The 23,261-nt window shown below is 44.0% G+C and overlaps 1 protein-coding gene across 3 annotated transcripts in view; it reads left to right on the forward strand.

The window, feature by feature from the left end:
- The window catches only part of plekhg5b (pleckstrin homology domain containing, family G (with RhoGef domain) member 5b), a 79,355-nt gene extending 62,476 nt beyond the window's left edge, over positions 1-16,879 (forward strand). For 2 of the 3 annotated variants that reach the window (XM_069660580.1, XM_069660582.1), the window contains 13 exons: positions 5,488-5,676; positions 6,846-7,019; positions 9,153-9,248; positions 9,457-9,657; positions 11,184-11,294; positions 11,413-11,562; positions 11,661-11,798; positions 11,893-12,012; positions 12,165-12,297; positions 12,632-12,747; positions 12,837-12,994; positions 13,716-14,723; positions 15,451-16,879. In XM_069660580.1, the coding sequence (XP_069516681.1) occupies positions 5,488-5,676; positions 6,846-7,019; positions 9,153-9,248; positions 9,457-9,657; positions 11,184-11,294; positions 11,413-11,562; positions 11,661-11,798; positions 11,893-12,012; positions 12,165-12,297; positions 12,632-12,747; positions 12,837-12,994; positions 13,716-14,723; positions 15,451-15,460 (2,604 nt within the window). In that variant the 3' untranslated portion in view covers positions 15,461-16,879. Of the gene's footprint in view, positions 1-5,487; positions 5,677-6,845; positions 7,020-9,152; positions 9,249-9,456; positions 9,658-11,183; positions 11,295-11,412; positions 11,563-11,660; positions 11,799-11,892; positions 12,013-12,164; positions 12,298-12,631; positions 12,748-12,836; positions 12,995-13,715; positions 14,728-15,450 lie in introns of those variants that run through there. The other variant, XM_069660581.1, reaches the window with a different exon arrangement.
- The last annotated feature ends 6,382 nt before the right edge of the window (positions 16,880-23,261 follow it).

Here is a 23,261-nt window from a genome sequence, read left to right on the forward strand (position 1 = left end):
TTTCGGCCGCCTGTCATCCTGGCGCAGCTGGGACCTGCTGCACGTTGACTCAGAGATTCCTGAGTCGCCTCCTCTTGCCACGAAGGCGACGCCAACTTACTGTCAGGTGAGGCGTTCGCTGACATGTCTGTGTGCAAAACTCAGACGGATTATTATCGTTATATAAAGTGCCGTTTCTTGCTGCTTCTGTTTGGCAGCAGTAGCAATAACTTCTTTTAAAGCTGCATTTATTAGCTGATAAAATATGAATATAAGTATTTTATAATATAATAACTTTATTTATATTGCACCTTTATAACAACAGGGGTTTACAAAGTGCTTTGGCAAACCAAGCGAAACCCAAACAACAGTGCTAGAAACAGCAAGACAATATAGGGTTAATATTAAGAGGCAAATTAAATAAAAAAACACATTTTAAAAACAAGAAATACAAATTTAAATAAATATAGTCAAAGCAATTAAAGGAAATATAAGAAATACGTGTAAATAAAAGCAACACTGAGCAATAAAAGGCTGTGAAAAGTTGCTTTTAAAATAAGTTTTTGTAGCAAATATGACAAACGTTTGTTTCCAGCTGCCCAAACATGAACACTTGAGGCTTTTCTTTTTCTCACATGACTGTAAACTGTAAATATATTTGTGTTTGGGACAGCTTCATGGAAGAAAAAAACATAATTTAAAGATGATTCATCAAGAAATGAATTGTTAATGTGTCAAAGCTTGACTCGTTCTCGTCTTAATCCAACATCTTAAAATGTGATCATTATCCTTTGTTCTTGTTTCATTGATCTCATCCGCTCTCAGATCACAGTTCAGGTGTGTGTATTGTGTGACGTGTGATGCAGGCTGGGGTCTCATTACACTTCAGTAACAGGAGCATTGTTGTGACGACTCTCGCCTCAGGCTGGATGACGCTTCGGTTTGTGTCAGCGGGTCTCGATTATTGGAAATGGACCGGCCTTGAAACGTGCAGCGTGTGTCGGGTTTCTTTTAGTTTCTATTTCCTGCTCGGTGTGTGTTCATGTGCGCTTGTGTGTGTTCATGTGCGCTTGTGTGTCCGGGCTCTCAGGAAGGTCAGTGTCACGCTGTTTTCCCATCGTTAATCAACCCACCTGATCAAGGGGAGCTGTTATCAGTTGACTAACATAAAGGCAGTAGCGGGGGGGAGGCGTGGGGGTAGGTAGGTTTAGGTGGGGGGGGGTCTCTTTGCTCTTTCTTTGTCACCACTTACTTTTAATACAATCCCTTCCCATTTAAAGATTTTCTCCTTTCCAGGCCAAGGTTAGCGCCACAAACCCTGTGATAAGATAAGACCTCGAGGGGACACACGGCTTGATATCGTTAACCTGACCGTCCCCCCCCTCCCCTCCAGACCTGCTGCAGAAGTTCCCAGAGAGAGAAGAGCGCTCTCGCTGCCCTCCGCTTTGACTGACAGGTTTACACAGGAGGCACAGGGGAAACCTTGTAAACATAATTAGTTAGGCTGACACGACTAGAGGCGCTCAGTGTTTGCTGTGAGTGTGGGTTTGCTTTGGCTGAAGTACATTGTCTCTGTTTTTACCTGAGGAAATATGACCAACTGATTAAATTAGCAGAAAGTTTGTAGCTTAAACCGTTTTTTATTTGTGTTTAGTTTTTCTAGATGAACCGTTGTGTCTACAGATTGTCAAATACGTCAAGAAAAATGTCTAACAGTCTTAAAAGTGGTGTTTTTTGCTGCTGCTCGAGCTTGTCTGCCGCGCATACACAACCTATTAAAAGTGCTGAAACAAGCAAGTAAACAAAGGGAGTTTCCCGTTCGGTCGTTATCGGAGCATTTCTTTTTCCTTGTTTTGGCCAGCCAGCAGGCATTGTTTAAAGGTCTCCAGGCTAAACAGCGATTTGAGATAAAGACAAAGAATAGTGGAACGACTTCAAAAACCGGCCAAAGAATGAAGCGACAATCGTGTTTACAGTCGCACTTTAATTGTGTTACTTTGAGTCGGGTAATTACTTGGAATGAAAGCCATTAGTTGGGAAAAGGATGGCCGTTTTAACCCCCAAGAATGGTGTGTATTCACAATCTGTGAGCCTAAAGAGCATTTTCACCTTGGAGCAGCAGGATGTGTGTTGGGACGAGGGAGCTCCCTCCAAGCTGTCACCCTGACTCCACCTCCAAATATTCAGATCGGCCTCCTCTTTCCTTCTGTTTTTTTTTGTGCGCCCTGGCCCTGCCTCCTCTTTCCTGCCCAGCACAATGAGGCAGGATCCTCCTGGTTGCTATGACTTCAGCCCAGTGTCTGCATGAAATGCAACCACTGACTGTTTGGACAGCAGGACAGGACAGAGACACCTCCCGGGTTCAAAGAGACGCTGCTGTCGGGCACGGCAGGACGCGACAGACTGACACCACTAACCCGGACCCTGTCAGCTGGAACGGGACGTTTCAAGACCGAATGAAGTTCAGCACACGTCTGTTGATTGGGGGATAACGCGGCGGTGTTACAGTTGACGCTCTGGGACTGATTGGGCATCATAAGTCCGGACGGCGTGGATGTGTGAGAGAGGAGGCTAGAGGTTGAGAGAGTGCAGCAGCTGGCTCCAGAATGGGCTGCGATCCATGAATCCGACTGAAGGATTAGGATGGTTTTCCTTACTTTTGACATGCCTCTGGCTTCAATGGTGAGCACTGTTAGCATGGTGGGAAACTGCTGTTAGCTTCCATCCATGTGTCTACTTTAATTACAACTTCCTGGCCCTGTCTGTCTCAGATTAACTTGTTTATTTATTTTGTAATATTACATTCTTGTTTTTATCCGTACAGAACATTTATTGTTACGTGTGATATGCTGGAAAACCATTTTGTCTTTATCACAGCTGTTTTAATATCAAGCTTGTTGTTGATTGCTGTCGTGTACCGCCAACAAATGACCAAGGTTTCAGTTTGCCCAGTTTGTGCAGCCAGTGTCACAGGGTCCAAACTTTCCCTGTTTGTCCCCGGGGTCTTAAACTTCCTGACACCTGTGTCCTTGACCACTTGGCCCTGAAAAAGCCCCTAAATGGGTCCAGGCTCGTTTCCTTTTCACTCCACTTTCAGTTTTTTTTTTGTTTTAAAGCCAACACGTCTGTTTGCAGTGAAGTCACTCTCCTCTGCGGTAATCATTCAGAAAAAGATAAAAGGACCAAAAGCTGTTTGAAAACCTGCAGGACCCCCCACTCAGATTTACTCTGCTGTTATGCAACCCTGGACGGGCCACTTGTGTGCCTTTTAGTCAGTGAAGTGGAAGCACAAAAGGTCTGGGGATGTTCTTCCTAAAATGGGAACTCGTGTAAAGCAGAACAATTTGACTGAAGCTATTCAAAACATTTACATTTCATCCTGTTTGATATACATGCCACACGCTTATACACTCTGATCAGTCTCTATCTGTAGAGTAACGGAGGGTGTTTACGTCTAAGAGCTTAGATCCTATTGGCTGGTTTGTGCAGTTTGTCTCCATGTAGTGCTCCTGCTATTTGACTTTTTTTTCACAGTTTGAGTTGGATTTTTTTAAACTTTAAAAAAGTTCTATAAACAGTCTTTAGATGACGAAAGAAAAGGGTTGATAAAAGTCCAAGATGAAGAACCAAGGTGGGGGGAAATCTATGCAAACTCCTGCTTGTTTTTGGGCTAAAAGATGCTAAAAGATAGCCCCTTTTACACTGCCACTTCAAGGCGGGATTATTACACCTCTGTTATGTTTCATGTTTTCTGTAAAACGCACAGAGGCGTAATGGTGGGGCGAAGTCGTTTCCGCCTCTGAGCCGGCATCAGAGGTAGTAACAGAGGCGAAACAGCGTCGGTGTAAAGGGCAGGGCGGAACAGCATCGTGTGTGTTTGTGAAGCACGCCCTATTACAGCTTTACGGCGCTGCTGATTGAATGTAAAATGACAAACGTGGCATGATGGCGGAGCTTCGTTACGGTGCTGTGGTGAAACCGCAGTGTAAAAGGTTCTTATGAAAGATAAGTTAGTAAAGTCTTAGTGAAGATGCAAATACATCTTCTGTCTGTTACAAAAAACCACAAGTTAAACATGAAGTTAAATGAAAGTCTGACACATCTTTGCTTTGTTCTAAAGAAGTTTGAACACAGAAGCTAAATCTGGGCCCGTCTCTGCAGCCTTGCTTGAGGCTAGCAGCAAGAGGCTACATTAGCCACGGTTAGCATTACACGCCTAAATCTCAAACTGTCGGCTTTTGATATATCTGGTTCTGCTGCATCGAATATGTGTGTAATAGAAGATCAGAGCTAAATCAGTTCTTTAAGTTTGATCAGTGTAGTGATAGTTTATCAATAGACACAGCATTTCAGAATGTTCTAGTAGATTTAGGGCAGCAACTCACAATTATTTTAATTCATATTTTCATGATTATTACAGTCAGATTGTAAAATAATGCTTATTAGAATATCTTTGTGCCATCTTAGTGACACCTTCAATTTAATGTCTTTGTCCAACCGTCAAAAAACCAAAGACTCTTCTTTTACTGTGAAAACTACCAACGAGCAGCAAATCATTAAGAAGCTGGAACGAGCACGTTCGACATAATTGCTTGTGATTTCTATCTAATTAAAATAATTGGCTTTTAACTTTCTTTTGATGTACTTAATGATTAATGTTCAATCGTTTCCACGCTAATTAGAAAACATTTGAAAGACCCTGTAACCAATTTCATGTTGTGTTATTCTGTGTATTGATCTGAACGTTTGGTGTTTTGTCGGGTTTCACGACCACTTCTGAAACCATCACCTTTGTGTCTCTGATACCCAGCAGCCTTTGCAGCTTTGGCATATGTGTTTTGCAGGCATTGTGTGCGTGTGTGTTTGTGTGTGTGGGCTGATCAGTGAAAGAATTTCATTGGTATGGCCGCTCAGTTTCAGCAGCAGTGTCAGTGTCCTGGAATGTCGGTTCCTCATGCCTGTGTTTTAACGGGGGGTCGGTGGCCTGAGTGACTCCCCAGCAGCAGCAGATTCCTCGCTCTAACGGCAAAAACAACTGCTTCCTCAGATACTGACCTGGCCCCTGTTTGTTTGCTTTGCTGCTGCTCGTAAAGTGGACGGAGGTTGCATGAGCGCGGCCACTCGCAGGGTCTGCTGACAGGGGGACAATAGAAGGGGGAACAATGGGCAGACTCGGGCCGTCTGTTCTTATGGAACAACCTCGCGCCCGCTCCCTGTGATGTAATGATGCATTCAGAGCGAGGAAGTGGCCGTCCTTCCCTCTCCTGTTTGTGTCTGATCATCAGGACGGCTGTAACGCTCCTGCTGATGTCATCCCTCGTACAGAATTCCCCTCTGATTTCCTGTTTATCCTGAACGTGTATATTTCTCTCTTTCCTTCATTGTCTCTTTCCATCCGTCTCACTGGAAACTTTTGTGCTTCCTCCTCGGATGACCTCCTCATTCCTGCCATTCTGCCCTCTTTCATTTTCTTTTATCTTATTTAACTTTTTCTCTTCTTTCATGCAGGGTCAGGCTCGACGGAGGAAGAACATGACAGAGTTCCTCGGGGAGACGAATATACCGACCCCGGATTCTCTGGGACAGATCGGCGGCTCTCTGCCCGGCATCGGTGCGGGGCCTGAGAGCTGGAAGAACCGCGCCGCAAGCCGCTTCAGTGGCTTCTTCAGCTCCAACGCGGCAGGACCCTTCGGCAAGGTAACACCGATCAGGCAGCGGAGATTACATGAGATACAAGAGTGCTGTTTCAGGCAGAGTGGTGCTCTTTCCTTTGGCGATAAAGCAGTCATCTTATCATCTTTGGGGGCAAGTTCTTCGCCCAAACATGTATCAGAAAAACACATTAAGAAGCAAACAAAACAGTAGCACAGCAGCAGTGGGAGGAGGTCGGAAGGCCAGATCCCCCGAGTCCTGGTGAGGTAATTTCCCTTCAACGTCTCCTGACTTGTTGGCTCATGCACTTTCCTCCCAGCCGCTCAGGAAGAGCGGAGGAGGAGGAAAAGACATCCAGGCTTGAAGGCTTAAAGGAATAGACCCACATTTTTAGACGTGCGCTGAGATGAGAACTACCACCTTCCAGCACCTCTTAAACTCACTAATCAATATAAATCCCAAAGTATCAAACCTTTTCTTTAACCACTTTTCATCATCAGTAATCAACTTGTATTCTACTAAAGAACACACACACACACACACACGCTCCCATTGTGTCCTCCCTGCCGAGGTCACTCCCTGCAACAGTAGCAGATGTCACATAGAGACAGTATCTGTCAGTCACCTGTCACGGCCTGGCTCATCTCTATTCACCCTCAGTGTCCCCCTTAACCCCTTCAGGGCCAGAGATCCGACACCAGGACCGGGACCTGGACCTCTTGCACCTCCAGATTGTTTTGATGAAGCACTGTCAGTCGCTGCTTTCACAGGACTCTGACAAGGAGTGCACAGAGAGCTATTTCTCACTTTCCGTTGCTGCTCAATTTGTTGTCCGATTTCTCACTTAAGGCTTCATGATCGCTGGTCCATACCCCCCCCTCCCTATGTCATAGCTTTTGCCCCCTCCCTCTTCTTCTATTGTTAAAATGGTCTCAATGCACAGAGCTCATTTTCATAACTCCATCAGGCCCTGCAGGCGGAACAAAGGCCTGAAAAGCAGCGACTGTTGGATTTAAGAATTAAGGCGCCAGTGAGGACAGGATTTATATGCTAATGCATGGACTCGTCTTTACTTACAGTTTGAATTCAACAATAAATCCAAACACAAAAGAGCAGAAGTGGACTGTTACTTTCACATCACTTCTCGCTGACGTGCTGTTAGCCTCGTTCACACTAATTAGCCTGGTTTTAATTGAGTTCCTGTCTGATTGCAGGAGGTGGACCGTCTGGAGCAGCTCCAGAGCAAGCTGCACTCCTACACGCTGTTTGGGCCGCCCAAGGTGCCGCGGCAGCTCTACTTCCACCAGGACTCCTGGGAGGGGGAGGAGGAGGAGGAGACCGACCTGGCGCTGGAGGACAGTTGGCAGACGCTGCTGGACAACTCAGAGGTACAGAAGACACAGGCTGGGGTGTGTGTGTGTGTGTGTGTGTGTGTGTGTGTGTGTGTGTGTGAGGGGGTGGTGTCGTGTGCTTCCCGCTCTTTTCCCCTATCTTTAGATACATTTATTTTTAGAAATACTGGCCTGAAATCTGCCACAGCGAACGTTTAGGTTCATTCTGCAGCTGCTGATTTGATTCCCCTCATACTCAGTGTTCTCAGAAACGTCCCTACAACAATAATACATGTTTCATTCACTCCCCTTCCCAGTTACAGTCCGCTTCAGAGCTTTTGCAGAGCAGCTGCTCGACACCAAACACACCAAAATATAAAAATAATTCAGATGAAGCAAATTAAAGACTCGTGTTCTTTGTGAAGCTTCACAGATGTTTTGCTTTCTTCAGACTCTGGATGGTAAATAAGGACAAACAGAAACAAAAAGTTAAAAATGAAAGATGATTGGAGTGAGGAGTGGGAGTTAAAACTTATGTTTATTAATATATGGTTATTTATAATACTTCCACCTAATTTCGAGTGCACTCCTCAGCTATCTATCTACATAAAGGTTTAATTTAATCACAGATACAACTTGATGATTTTAAAGCAAAGCATAAAGAAAGAACAGACTCTAACCTTAACTTGTAACCTGATATGAATAATTTTCTGCTGCAGTTAAAAGAAAAAGAACTGTCACTAACCGTACACACACACCTTCCTCCTGCCAACCTGACTCTCACTTCCCTGTTATTTATCGTTCTATCACCTGATGCCTGTTGTTCCCGTAACGATGCTCACACAGCACTGACTGTAACACTGCTGACAGTGACTGTGCATGCCGATGTAAACGATAACAGCCGTCGCACGCTGTCGCTGCCTTCCAGCTGTTAATGTTTACACGACTTATCACACAGAGCGCGTTCGCTGCTCGGCTGCTGTACATCACACTGTACGTTCACCTCTGATAGCGTGTTACATAAGACATATTTTACTGCTGCTGGTAAATTCCACATTCCATCGTTGTGAAGTAATAAAGTGGTTTTGAGAGTTAGTTCCTTCATTTAAATCAGTTCAATTCACTATACTTCCTCATAGGCACACATGAAACACTTCCTAGGTAACATGATCGAGGACAAATAGTTCCAAATATGTCCTAGAAATGCGTCATTGATAATTAAAAGTTCAGAAAGTATAATAAAAAAGAGTTTATGATATTTGTTTTATTTGTTTTATTTTTCAGCACATTTAAAGTGCTCTACAACCAAGATAAAACACACACACAATATTACACAAGTAGTAAAATAAAAGGATAAAACAGCTAAGAGCAGAGATGAAACCAAAAACAGAATGAATATAAGAGAATAGCTGCATTAGATGGAGATAAGAGGAGTCGTCGAGCTCAACCAGAATTGAAGGCCATCGAGAAAAGATGAATCTTTATCAGCGAGTTCTGACACGGATAAGTCGACTGATCCAGAGCTCCAGAGCGGCCACCGCAAAGGCACGATCCCCTCTGTTTCTGAGTCTTCATCTCGGGATTCTCAGAGCTTAAACTAAGTGCTTAAACTGGGGTGCAGTATTGCAGGAGACGTTCTATTTAAAACCTTCAAAACAATCAAAGTCTTAAAATCAAGCCTGAAATTTTGCCAAATTTTGCGTCATGCTTTTTCCTCCCCGTTAGCAGACGTGAAAGTGTAACATTGCGACAGACGTGCTGCAGCATTTTGCACGAGCTGAAGCTGCAGCAGAGGCGACTGCTCTACACCCACACACAGAGAGTTACAGGACTCAAGCCAGGATGTAATGAAGGCAGCGATTACTCTTTCAAAGTCACTCGCACAGAGACTCAGAGACACAACAAACCAAACCACCAGCATCTAATATATTGACCTCATACTATCATGAATAGACCCAGGAGATCAGCAACAAAACAAATGATAAATCAACATGAAAACATCTACATGTATACATCACTACATGCCGGATAAAACATTGTCCATGTCCATGTGAGCTTTTATACTTCCAGACCCCGACAATATTTATCAGGAATGGGAAGTAATAAAATAAGTCATTATTGCTGTTTTAAAGGAAGAAGAATCACAGAATATATTTGTTGTATTTAATCATATCACGTTTCTGTGTTCAGACACTGACAAGGCGACAGTTCCACCAGCAGGAGGCGATATGGGAGCTGCTTCAGACGGAGGCCACATACATCAAGAAACTCCGAGTCATCACTGATGTAAGCGCAGCTGTAGTCTGCTGACACACACATAAAGATGCGAGTTGTGTAAGATGAACCTGCTCCTGTACTGATAAACACACAGTGAGCCTCCTGTCTGAGCTCTAAGAACAGACTTTATCTGGCCTGACTGCTGACAGACAGAATGTTTTAACTGCCGGGCTGATAACCATTTAATGCTTTATGCTCCTCCCTCCCCCTCTTGCAGCTGTTCCTGTGTGGGCTGCTGAACCTGCAGGAGAGCGGGCTGCTCACGGAGGTGGAGCCCGCCAAGCTGTTCAGCAACATCCAGGAGATCGTCCGCCTCCACACGTCCCTGTGGAACCAGGTCATGCTGCCGGTGCTGAAGAAGGCCAGGCAGGCCCGGGCGCTGCTCGACCCCACTGACCTGCACCACGGCTTCAGGACGGTCAGTTGTGATCACGTGAAAAACATGTTCCATCTCTAGGTACCACGGATAAGGGTTATCAAGACACCATGACCCTGCTCAGGGCGTCTGACTTTACTGCAGAACATTGACAAGTTAGTGGCTGATAAGTCATTTAACAAGCACGTCAGTCAGACGACTCATGCTTGTGTTTGCCGTCGAGGCTCCGACCTCATCACTCCTCGCAGATTTATTTTACATGCAGAAATTTGAGGAGTGATGACATAATATCTTAAATGAAACCTGAGCCTGCAGGTGGATGCTCGGGCGGAGAGAGCAGAGGGAGAGAGCGGGAATCCTGCAACTTAAATAGACTGCCTGATTAGGAGGAAGTGTTTGTCAGGTGATTGTGGAGAAAAGAAATGAGTGCAGCTCGAGTCCCGTTTATTATAATCACAGTAGTTACAGGATGACCTTTAAGTTGGGTTTGGCATAGAGATAGACTGATATGGTTTTTTCAGGGCCGATACCGATACTGATTATTAGTAGTCAAGGAGGCCGGTAACAGATATTTGGAGCCGATATTCATTTGCAGTAAAAGTGAAAATATTGGCGTCAAAATTTTGAATAATACAAACTCCAACACGTAACTTTGTTTAAATGCCTTTAAGCATATGTTTATTAAACAAACAAACAAAAAGCGCAGGGAGTTCCCAGGGTCAGCAGCATCTCTTATAAAAATAAATCTCTTATATAAATAAATAAATAACTTCCTGAAGTTTTAGAAAGTAAATAAAACAAAGTTAAATAAAATTTGCAAAGAAATGAACTCTTATCGGCCGTCGGATTAAAAAAAAAATGCTGATGCCGATGCTGATATGGGTCAAAATGCGGCCGCCGATAATCGACCCGGCCGATAATAGGTCTATCCCTAGTTTGGTACATTATGGACACAGCCCTCAATTACATGCAGCCCCGTTAGTTTCTAAAGTCGCATTTCCACCAAAAGTATCTGGAACTTTTAAATCCAAGGAGCTACGTTTCGAGGAACTAAAAGGTTCCCTCAGCCGGTGGTTGTCTCTGTTTTCAGCACAGCGTAAGACCTTTAAATAGAAGGCAAATTAGTCACATAACGTAAGCTTAGCTTAAGTGGTTAAGTTTCCAACCTTCTTTCCAAGATTAACAACAATGACTCGTTATTTCTTTCCTGAAACTTCAACTCCCGCTGGATTTTGTCCTCAGCGTTGCTGCTCATTAGATCCTGCACTATTATCCTGCACAAGTTGTGTTTACTCAACCAATCAGAAATGCAACGCTGAGTTCTTGTAATTTTGCAAAGTCCGACTCAACCATCAGGGACATTTCGAGGGGGTAAAAACATGCCCCTACAACTTGAATGTATTCCCTGGTCCCAGCGGTTAAACGCTTAGTGACCCCAAAGGTGTCTTGTCTTCGGTGAAAGTTCCTGCAGAAAGTTATTGTTGGCTTCAGACTGAGAAGTAAATATATTTTACTCATGTTGATGATCGTAAAATCTCTGACGCACGTCTTTGTTTATGCGTGTTCAGATTGGCTCCAGGTTCCAGCCCTACATCCGTTACTGCATGGAGGAAGAGAGCTGCATGGAGTACATGCGCACGATTCTCAGGGACAACGAGCTCTTCAGGACCTACGTCACGGTCAGTTCCCTCACCTCTGGCAGTAGTACGCCTTGTTCTGACACAACTCTCGCAAGATTTCTTCACATTTCTGGCTCATAAAGTGATTTATTTCCTGTCTTTGTGTGGCTCCGTTCAGTGGGGAGAGAGTGACAAGCAGTGTAACCGTCTGAAGCTGGCAGACATGCTGGCGAAGCCTCACCAGAGACTGACCAAATATCCTCTCCTGCTGAAGAGCGTGCTCAAGAAGACGGACGAGACGTCAGCACGAGACCTCGTCAGCAACATGGTAGGGATGGAGAATAAACTTATAACACCTTACTGCTTTTCTAATAGATGGAAAAATGTCTAAACATGAGTGTATTTTTTTTGTTTTTCCTCCTCAAGATTGCCGCAGTCGAGGGTTTCATCAACAGCGTGGACTCCCAGATGCGTCAGCGTCAGGAACAGCAGAAGCTGGCCACCATCTCTGCCCGCATTGACTCGTACGAGGCCGTAGAGGGCAGCAGTGAAGAGGTAGAAAAGGTAAGGAACCATTTCTGAAGCTCCTGCGCTCTCCGTCACATCTTCAAAAGGCTCTGTGACATTCGACTTCATGCTTTTGTCTTTTCCCTTTCAGATCCTCAAGGAGTACAACCGCTTCGACCTGATGGCTCCCATGAGGGGAACGTCACCGGAGGAGACCCGACAGCTGCACCTGGAGGGAGCGCTGAGGATGAAAGAGGGCAAAGACAGTCGGGTAAGTCTGACTCCCAGGACATCTTGTAAACACGTCACGAGCTCTTCTTATCTTTTCACTGAACATGTGGTTTCTCACATTTCACATCAAACCGTCGCCCTGTAAAACAAAGTGTTTCTGTCAGACCTGAGATGAGTTTATGTCCTCTGCAGATGGACGTCCACTGTGTCCTCTTCACTGACCTGCTGCTGATAACCAAGCCGGTGAAAAGAGTGGAGAAAGTGAAGATCATCCGGCAGCCTCTGCTCATTCACAATGTCGTCTGTAAGGAGCTCAAAGACCCCGGTGAGTACGAACAGGAGGGCGGGGATGCAAATTAGGACTGTCCTTTTTTTTTACTCAGTGTAATACGTCTACAAGGAAAGTGTTGCATTCTGTATATGAATAAAAATAGTCAAATCGGACGTCTTTAAATGTTAAAATGTGTCCGACAGTCCAAAAAAAATAAAGTTCTTCGATTGATTAAAATATTAAACACAGAAAATCAAGAAATCTTTACATTTGAGAAGCAAAAACCAGCAAATCTTTAAGATAAAACTTGATTATTAGAAAGCTGACTTATAAGACTTATAATTCTTAATTAATTAATGTTGAATCTTTGTGCTGTTTGCCTCTGTAGGCTCGTTCATCCTCATCTACCTCAACGAGTTCAAGAGTGCCGTGGCCGCCTACACTTTCCAAGCCAACAGCGCCACCCAGGGGCGAAGCTGGATCGATGCAATCTGCAACGTCCAGGTTGGAGCACAGTTTATATCCCACTATTAAACGTTGGTGTAATCACACCCAGACGCAGTTTTAATGTTTCAATTTGAATTGTGCTGCAGAACCAGCTCCAGAGGCTGCGCACTGAGGAGGTCCTCCGGCAGCAGAGCAGTCTGAAGAGATGCACGGAGGGCGAGGAGGAGGACGAGGAGGAAGACGAGAGCAGCAACTCCACCGCCAGTTCCCCATGTCTGAGGCACAAAGACCAGCAGAACTCAAGGTATTATACTTTAGTAGATAAAGTTTGCTTTTGTAAAAAATAAAAGCAGATACTTGTTTTCTTTCTCAGTTTAGTTGTTTATGGAATTATGATCAAACAATTTAAAGAGTCAAACCAAGCGATTTGTGGAAATACTATTCTTCACTTACCGTCTGAGAGTTGGATGAGACCGATCAGCCTCACAGTAAACAGATTAAATCAAAGGCTTTTTAAAGTAAAAGTTTCAGGAACGAATGTGCCACAGAATCACACGACAAAATGATTAAATATTTGGAAAGAAATCCAACAGCACTTTTAGAAATATCGCCGCTCGTGGCCAAGAAACCAAAACTAGACCACTTGGATTTTGTCAAATGTTGTCCAGTCGTGCTAAGCTAAGCTAACCACATGCTGGCTGTAGCTGCATATTTAACAGATGAGAGTGGTTACTATCTTCTCTTTTACAGAAATGTAAGGTAGCGTTTTTCCCCAAAATGCGAACCTATATTTGTGAGGAGTAAAAATAGACGCTGTGATTTGATGATGTGTATTCAAAATGAGCATCCGGCATTCTTCTGCATGAATTTAAATGTAATTCAACTCATCATCTGATTTAGAACTAAGTATGTATGAATGAATCTTCATTTGAGCAGATTGTGCCACTTGTATCACTCGCTCGTTCTTGTGAGCTCTAAGCTGTTGTTGTTGTTGTCTAATTAACCTTCCAACCCTCTCCTTTCAGTCAATCTGATGGTTCCACTGAGACCCTGTCAGTGATGGACATTGATGAACCAGGAGAACACCAGGACCCTCCCAGCCCCAACATGAACCTGGAGGGAATCACCAAAACAGACTCTGATGACGCTCCTCTGTCCGAAAGCTCTGAGGTCCAGCTGTCCCGCTCCTCGAGCCCCCACAGGGGCCACTCCAGCGTTTACTCCGAGACGGGGCCCGATGGCGAGGAGCTGGACCCCCAGTGTCGCTCTCTCTCCATGGACAGCGCCTACGGGACCCTCTCCCCCGAGTCCCTCCTGAGAGAACTTCAGCCTCAGCCTCAGAGTGAAGGAGAGGAGACGGAGGAGGAGGAGGGAGAAGAGGCGGGAGCAGAGGAGGTGGAGGAAGAGCAGGAGGAAGAGGAGGAGGATGCTGCCTCGTTGGGCTCCCAGCTGTCAGTAGTCCAGTCCTCTAAACCTCGCCGCAGGCCTCACGTTCAGCCGCGTGTGCACTGCCTCCAGAGGCTGTCGTCTCTGACGTTATCGCGCTCCGAGGACAACCTGCTGCAGCGTCTCAACGGTAAAATCCCCATCTCCCACACGCACTCACACAGCTCGGAGGAGCAGGACCGATCAGAACGCAGGGTCGCGGACACATCAACGCTGGCACACAGTAAAAGCATGTCAGAGCTCGGACAGACCTGCCTGGAGCTGTTTTCCAGCGACCTCGACCAGTCTGACGACAGCCTGAGCGCCAGCATGCCCGCCGACAAACTGTGTGCCACCCTGAGGAGGGCGGAGGTCAGGCGGAGGCACAAGGCGGCTGCAGGGCGAACGGAGAGTAACAACAGCTCAGACGGAGAGACGGCGCCATCTAGCTGTGTGGAGAGGAAAAACGAGTCAGCAGCCGGCGGTGAATCAGGGGACACGACACCCAAGAAGAGGAAGTCGCCGGCCCAGCAGCACAAGAAGCTGACGCTCGCTCAGCTGTACAGGATACGCACCACTCTGGTCCTCAACTCCACTCTCACTGCATCGTAAGTTAATGCTTCAACTACATTTAAACGAGCAGCTGGATGTTTTAGGAGCAGGCTTCTTGCCATATAGATTGATACAGCTTTCATTTCTGTGGCGTAAACATGAAGTCGGCTTAACTTTTAACTGATATTGGAACATGTGAGAGCTTTAGAGGTGCCAGGACAGAGAGAGGCTAACTGTGAATCCACAGACGATATAGAGGATGTTTCAAAGCCACAGTGGTTTGTGAACTCAACATTTTAAAGGCTCAAGTTCACCATTTTTTGTCTGTCACCATCTTGGTTTTCTTGACCAGAAGTGACCATATTTAGAGGCTGAATCTGTCTCACTGCTGGTGTCGTCATTTACAAGTGAACATCAAGCTCTACTGAAGAAGATTTGAGGCCATAAACTTGTTTGAATCTTTACTGAGGTGATAACTTGCCTGAGATTTAGGGTCATATTTTCCACATTTCAATCTGATTCTTTTTGCAGCCGGTGGTGTCGCCCCCTGCTGGCCATTACAAAGATTGTAGGCTTGAGGCGCTTACACATTTGCTTGACTGTTGAAACTAAAAGCTCGTCTACGTGTTGACCTATAACCTCATATTTAGCGTGCAGACATGAGAGTGCAAAGAAGTGTATTTCCTCTAATGTTTCTATTCTAAAGAAATCTGTATTGAATGTGGTTTTATATAACGTTTTCCTTCCTGAATGTGTGTCTAAACTTTTCTCTCTCTCTTCCAGGGAGGTATAACCACTCCAGCTGAGCGGTGGAAATAAGGAACAACACTCGTTTATCTTCCACGGACTGAATTTGTCGAGACACAGATGCACTCTCTCTCTTGCGGCCCTCTCCCTTCCTGATGCTTTTTGGACACTGATCGTTCCACTTTTGCATTTGAACAGTAACAGATATTTTTCCCTTTTTTTGCCGTTGCATTGGTTTTTCCGAATGTTTTGGACGGGAGGGAGAGGCAGAGAGACACATTAACTGCTTGCACTTTGCAACGGAAGTAGCATGAACGGGCGCGCCGGGGACCTAAAGGTGGACCATCCCTGCACTCTGCACCGGAGAGGAGCCGAACCCTGCATCCTCCCCGTCTGAATAAGAGGGACACTAAGACTTGAAGATGCTCTCTACACGTGGCTAAAAAAAACAAACAGCACCCGGGACGTCCTCCTGATATTTGTACTACTCCTGGTTTGCTTCAAGAAAAGATTGCACAGTTATCTATGTTTAGTAGAAGAATCACTAAAAAGAGTGAATTTACATTTACAGTCACGATGAATTTGAGTTTATTGTTTGCTGTTTGTGTGTGCTCGTGTACAGATGTGTGTGTGTGCGTGAATGTGTGTGAATGAATGACAAACGGTCCTCGATTCCTGACTGAACCAAAACTGATTTACCTTCTCCTGTGAACGCGCTAACACACCCAAAGATAGAGTCCCAACAGAGTGCACCCGAAGACACAGACAGACTCCTTACTTCCTGTTAATCTTGGTTGAACTAATGCCATTTGATATGCGGAGCTAATATCAAGAAATAATGACTGAAAATGGTTGACTTTTTTGAGGTGTATCTTAACTCCCGAGGCCTGAACGTGTCAGAACACACCGACGTCGTGCACAAGCGACAGCACGGTCGAAGGAGAGGAAGTCTTTACTCGCCTGTGTTGGAGCCTCTTTCCCTCCGAGACATTTCATTTCTCTCTTCGCGTCGGCGACACTAAAACGAGATTGAACAAAGAGTTTGGGTTGACCTTTTGTACCGAGTGAATCTGCAGAGCTGCTTTCTCACACTCACACATTTCAGATCAGCGCTGAATCTTCCGAACATCGCCCAAACCAAATCGGTTAACTCTGTTTACTTTAGTTCCTTTGTGTATGTGTAATATTTATTATGCCTGCTATGTTTTATATATAAGATATTGTTTATATTATTTGCTTCCATGATTTGTAAATTCTTTTTGTTGATGTAGTCTTAATAATTTGCCAGGCATGAACGTGCTACGAACCAAAATCATGTTTCCTCTTTCAGGACGTTTAAAGTGTCTTACAGAAATAAAAAGGCTAAAACACGTTCCGATCCCTCTTCTAATGGTTTAATCCGCTGTAATGGAGTGATGTGAGGGGACTCTGGATGACATCGCATTAAAAAACAACATGAACTGGTCACGTCGCTCTCGTCTCTGTTCTTTTTTTTGACGCAGACAGACAGCAGGTGGTGAGTAAATGTGCTCAGGGAGGTGAGGAAGAGTTACAGCGCAGAGGTCGCGACGGGGGAAGCAGACATTAAACCGGTCACCTGTTTAAGCAGAGAGTACAAAGTGTTTCCATGCAGGTCTGCGCTGGAGGAGAGGCGTATTAAATGTTTTACTGTGGTACGAGTAACAACACCACACACAGCATCAGTAACAATAACATTAGATGTGAAAGTGGTACTTTTGCAGAGTAGAAAATGTAGTTAAAACATAAATTGAAGTACTGCAGATAAGTAACATTATTATGATTTCAGTTTATGTTTGATTTTAATGTTTGAGCCGGTTGAGGTTTGGTTAATTTACCTTCATGCTGTTGGGTTGTTCAGGCTATTAACTCATCTCAAGTTGAAATAATCGATAAGTCATACATCAACATCTTAAACATCAGTGCACAGGTTTGCTGCTTGACCTCCTTCATGTCTGTGTACACTGAACATCTTCTGAACTACTTGTGAAATTTAAGAGACCACATGATTAAACGATAAGTCAAGAGAAATAAGCACAATTTGCAGCCTAAAATCATCATGTTTTAGTCGTTTATCAAATCGTTTCTGTGTAAAAACTTAGATTTTCAAAGGAAGAATAAAGCTGTTAAATGAACAGTATTCAGTAAAAACTGAAGGACTAGAATGTAGTGGAAGCGCTGCATAAAGAAGCTTTGAATTAAAAGTATCTCAATCTATTTCTACACTTAATCCAAAAGGAAACCGGACTTCAAGTTGAAGTTCTTGAAGATGTTTCACCTCTAATCCGAAAGGCTTCTTCGGTTCTTCTTCAGCCCTTTTGGATTAAGTTTAGAAGAGTCACAGTGACCTGGATGACTGAGAACCTTCACAGACATAAGTGCAGTAAAATATAACAAATGATTAACTGCAGAGTAAAATAAGTCTGCATCTTTTATTTTGATACTTTGTTTTACATTTTGTAGATAAGACTTTTATACTTATATGACAGAGTATTTCTACTTTTACTTGAGAGAAGAATCTCAGTGATTCTTGTGCACAAAGTTTAGCTATACTCATTTCTATTCAACACTTAAAGCTCCTGTGAGGAGTTTTTTGCTGGTTATGAAACAGACTGAAATTAATTCTTTCTATATGAGCTACAAAAGCAAACCAGACCATCAGCGTTAAGATTGATTATATCTTTATAGTTATTTTTAATGCCTGAAACTGCTGACGGCGGGGTAGGTGTCAGACAAGGCGGTAAACTTCACGCTGCCAAAGATTCACAGCGAGTGATATGTTTGAATGTTAAAAAAAAAAGCAGGATGAGATTTTTTTTGTAAAAACTTCTTCCACTAGTACAGGACAAGATAAGAGGTACCACTTTGTCCACAGGTGGTGCCAAAATCAACACGAATCAAAAGTTCCTCACAGCAGCAAAACACTGTACACATCAGTATCAAATGTAAAAGTATTAAATGATGTAGAAAGACTCTTTTATACTTTCACTACCAAACGGTATAAAATCAAAGCTCATATGTTTTCTATAAAAAATAATATAAATGTAAGTATTGTGTCAACTGTACTGGAGTACAGACTGCCTCTGAAATGTGCTGGGCCAGAAATATGAAGAGAAGACAACAGAAATAATCTCTAACTATGTGTAACTTAAAGATACAAACTTGAAGATTTCAATGTTTGTGCTCCTGAGCGCCTCCCACTGGTGATAATCCGTCATGGTTCTAACTCTTGATTTTCCTCGCTTTCCTTTTCAGACTGTTTGCTTCATCTGAGCGTCGAGTTTGTTTCTTTTTCTTTGGATTTTCACTTATTCTTGAAGTTGTATCTGTAGTCATCCATCTTTTCTTTGTTTGTTCAGCCATAGTAGATTACTGTTTACTCGCAACGCTTACAGAAACCGGAAGTGCAGCCGCTTAGCTCCGCCTACCCTCTCTGGCAGACCAACCACTGCTGGGTGATGGAAAATGCGTCACTAACTGGGCGCCGCTTGGGATTTTATTCTGTGAAAGTCGCCACAGACACCCAGACTAATGAGGTCATGAGCACGTTTATTAATGTACAGTACTTATCTAATAACTGTCACTTTTTATCTCCTTATAAAACAGCCTCCGCTGATGGGTGCTGGCAGGAGGAGTTACAGATGTTCACTAATCTATTAATACACACTTACAAAGGTCTGATATCTGCGTACAGCACCATTACACTGTCGTCTGTTTTGAAACACGAATGAAATGTGTGTTCTGCTGCTTCTAAACGCTAAACACAGCTTGAAGTGAAGAAAACTTGTGTTCGAATCATTTGGAGTTCAACAGCCTTCATGTGTTCAGCTGAGTTTCTGGGAACTCAGATCAAACATGTGGTCCAGCTGTCCGTCTGCTCCCACCGTCTGCTTCCCAGAAAGTTCAGCCGAGCTCAAACGTGACCCAAAGAGTCCACAAGCACACATCCCGCGGGGCCGAGCGAGGCCTGCTGCCGCCGGCCTGCTCGAACTTCATGGCCAAGGTGTATTTACAGGTGATTATATCAGCTAATCGGTGGATTACAGCATGTTGAGTCCACACAAGCCCGCTAAGCTGCAGGGGAAAGACAGCGGCGGTCCTGTGGGATTTTCTGTTTAATCTGGTCCCAGAGAGCAGCGGCCCCGCCTCTTCTCACATCTGGCCCGCCGGGATTTACTCTTGTAATCCTTGATTTTAGAACAATTTTATTATGCTTTTATCGCTGATACGCCGGACTTTAATTATTAAAATGCAGCTTTTAGTTTGAACAGTGAGTAATTACACATGCTGGTTCTATTAGCCTTAAATAAGGGAGTAATGAGGCTGTGCTGGCGTCTGCTGCGCCTGCAGGTCGGCTGCAGAGCATCTTTATGTATGCGATGTTCTTTTAGGGCGGAACAGGCTTTAACCTGGTTTCTATGAGGTGCATGTAACCAAGCTTTGCTCTCGCCAAAACAAAGCCTTTAAATTTGAAAAAAAATGTATTTAATCTCTTCATCTTTATGCCTCTACCCCTAAATGACATACCCAAACTGAATAGGGCATTTCTCTACAACTACAAGGTATAGATGAATAATCTTGGCATCATAATAAAGGTCACTCCTAAGAGGTTTCTGCACAGGTCTAAGCATCACTGTGGATATTACTTGGTCAGAGTAAACAAAGATAGAACGTAGTATTTCCGCCTTAAAAAACGGTGCACTTAAAGATTCAATATCCACTTTGATGTGAAGCAGTTGCAGCTCAAACGTTGAGAAAACCAAAGAACATCTGAGCATCGCTTGTGCCAAGACTGATGCTAATAAAGTGATGCAGAGCAAAGTTTGAGAGACTTTAGTCGAAGCATTTTTAGGCGGAATCTGCTGAGATGTGGCTAAAGATGCAGCAGGTTAAAGCAAAGGGGGCCTTTCTTACACTTCACACTTTCAACACTTTTCATAATAATTTCTGTGCTTTTTTCTGTGCACGTCTCTGCATGAGGTCTGGTGGAGCTGCACGCTGCTGCAGCTGGGGGCGGTGGAGGGGTTAACACCACCTGCTGTGGCAGATGTCAAAAACCATGCTGTAAAAAATGTCCGATTAACACAAAGGGGCACTTTGGCAAATCCTGATTATAGGAGCACTTTCATTTATTAAACTCTGCCAATCCCCTGTACTCTCTCTGAGCGCGGATTAAAACCAGGTAGACACCATTGTCTGTCTAAACAATCCCTCTTTAAGCCCTGGCTGCTTCCTGCTGCCCTGAACAGGCCCGGCGGCCCGCCTGCCCGGCTGTAATCTCAGCACAGGCTTATAGGTCACTACAACCACTACACATTCCCATTCATCAACATCATCCCCTCTACAGGCCGAGGTGATTGGATTTAGGACATGTTTTACAGGGCCGGAAAAAAGCCACGACAGGGAACTAAAGCGTGTTTACAAGAGCGGTGCTGTGAAAAGGCCCGTGGTCGAGTGGCAGCCATATGGAGTGGATAACCCCGAGAACATCTGCCCTCCATCAGCACCGCGCACGGCCATCAGGCTGCTGGCTTTGACCTTCACATGGTGCACAAGAACATCTGGCCCCTCTCTGACCTCAGCGACCCCTGCGAACAGCATCACAGTGACCAGTAGCTGCAGAGAAGTCCATCGTGGATTTGTAAAAGTTGAAACCTGATTCCGTATCAGAAAACAGGTCTGATCAGTTCTGGTTACAGTCAAACCAGGACTCTGATAAGTTAACTGGTGTTATTTTTAGATTAAACAATAAATGCCCAAATAATTAGATTTTCTAAGCAGGTAAAACAAAGTTTGTTTTCCCCTCTGGGAACAAAGAAACTTTAAAAACTCCTCTGGACATTTTAAACTATCAAGCAAAAAAAAAACCTGTCACGGCTCTCTAATGACGAGCTGCTTTCAAGATGTATAATATAATATATATTATATATATATAATATATGGTGTCAGAAATGAGAGCTCATTACAGAACAGTGACAAAACTAACAGACAACAGGACGCAGATTTAGCTCAGCGGTTAAGTCGCACATCCCACCATCGGCCCCTTGCCGCGTGTCATCCCCACTCTTCTCCTGTTTCTGACAGTATCCACTAACCTCTCTCTCTCTCTCTGTCTCTCTCTCTGTCTGTCTGTCTCTCTCTCCAACAACCAAAGAACTAACAAGCAACATCTTTGAGGTTTTGGTGATGAACTCAAAACAGTCTCACCTAAATGTGAAAATCAATTAAACGCAGATTTACTCAAAGTAACCTTTACTCACTTTTACTCAAATCAATATGTCACAAATCTTTTGGCCTCTTTGGGGGGGTCAAAGGTCAACTCATAAAATGTGACAAGTTCACAATATCAAAGGAAATGATAATAGATTTCCGCAGGTCTAAGCCCGCTCTTCAGCCAGTGAACACTTGTGGGGTGGACATCGAGGTGGTGCCAGCCTATAAATATCTAGGTGTACACCTGGATAACCGCCTCTTTTTCATAAGGAGGCTCAGATCTCGAGACATCTGCAGTAAGAGGCTGCTGATGTTTCACTAGTCTGTGGTGGCAAGTGTTCTGTTTCATGCTGCAGTCTGCTGGGGAGGCAGGATAAGACACAGCTCCTCTCTCTTGGCTGCAGGACGGAGAGATATAGAAGATCTTTTGTTCCCACAGCCATCAGACGTTTTAATTCTTCAGTAGATGAGATGGCAGACAAGTGAATTTCCCTTTGGGGATCAATAAAGTTATTATTATTAAAGTGAACGCTGAACAGCCTCGTTTCTCATAGCTAAGTGATTCTCCACTGTTGATTGGATCACTATGACAGCATGCAGAGAGACAGCGTGAAGTGTGATAATACATTTATGTGCAAGCCTCACGTACACAGACAATCTGTTGGGACTGAAGTGACCATTTAGAGTTTAATACGTTTAAAGAATCACCTTCAGTTGTTGCTCTATTGCTGCTTTTCAGTGATGAAGACAAGGTAAGAAGTTCACACTTCTGTTGCACATTTCAGAGGGAAATGTTGTACATTTGAATCCACTTTATTTACCTGCAGGTGTGACGACTAGTTCTTTTTAAGGTTGAGATTTTACCTATCATGTTGTGATAAAATAAAAAAACACCCTGTTTTACATTAACACGCTGATTAAAAACTGCAGGCAGCGTGAAATCAGAGGAAACGTTTCCATTTAACGCGAGTGAAAAAAACAGCTTCGCTCATTTAAAGAAGGCTACAGAGTTAACCGTTGCTATGGAAACAGCTCTAACTGTGAGTGTAACGGGCGATCTTTAAACAGAAAACAGAAAGGTGATCATTTTAAAATACATAAATAATTTGTGTCAAATTATTCATTTCTCGAGTAAGCCGAGTGATAAGCCGAACAATGTATAGTAAGCTGTTATAGCGGAGGAACGCCTTCAGGGTGAGCAGGACACATTACCCCTGACTTGAAGCCTACAGAAATAAAATTATCAAATGTTCTGCAAAAAAAAAACACTTTACAAAAAGTCCGAACTGTTTTATCTTCTTTCCTGTCCCATTAAACATCTCATGACTCAGATTAACCTTTGCCCTTTGGGGAGGATTGTGTTTAAAATAGGCAAACTAGCTCCAACTACAACAGTAGATTGTTAATGATGAATCAAACACTTTTGTACGTTTATTTAACAACGATTTTAAAACTTTCACCTCAGTAAAATGTAATTGTACTTTCTTCAGCGCAGGTCTGTGTGGATGCTTTGACAAAGTGAATCACGGCTGATGCTTCAACACAATCCCCCACAGACAGGCCGACACAGACAGAGAGACAGACAGCAGAAAGGTGATAATGTATTACCAGCTGCT

This window comes from Semicossyphus pulcher, unplaced genomic scaffold (assembly GCF_022749685.1).
Source record: "Semicossyphus pulcher isolate SPU_LCO1_2020_fin unplaced genomic scaffold, fSemPul1.0.p SCAF_13, whole genome shotgun sequence".
NCBI classification, from domain to species: Eukaryota; Metazoa; Chordata; class Actinopteri; order Labriformes; family Labridae; genus Semicossyphus; species Semicossyphus pulcher.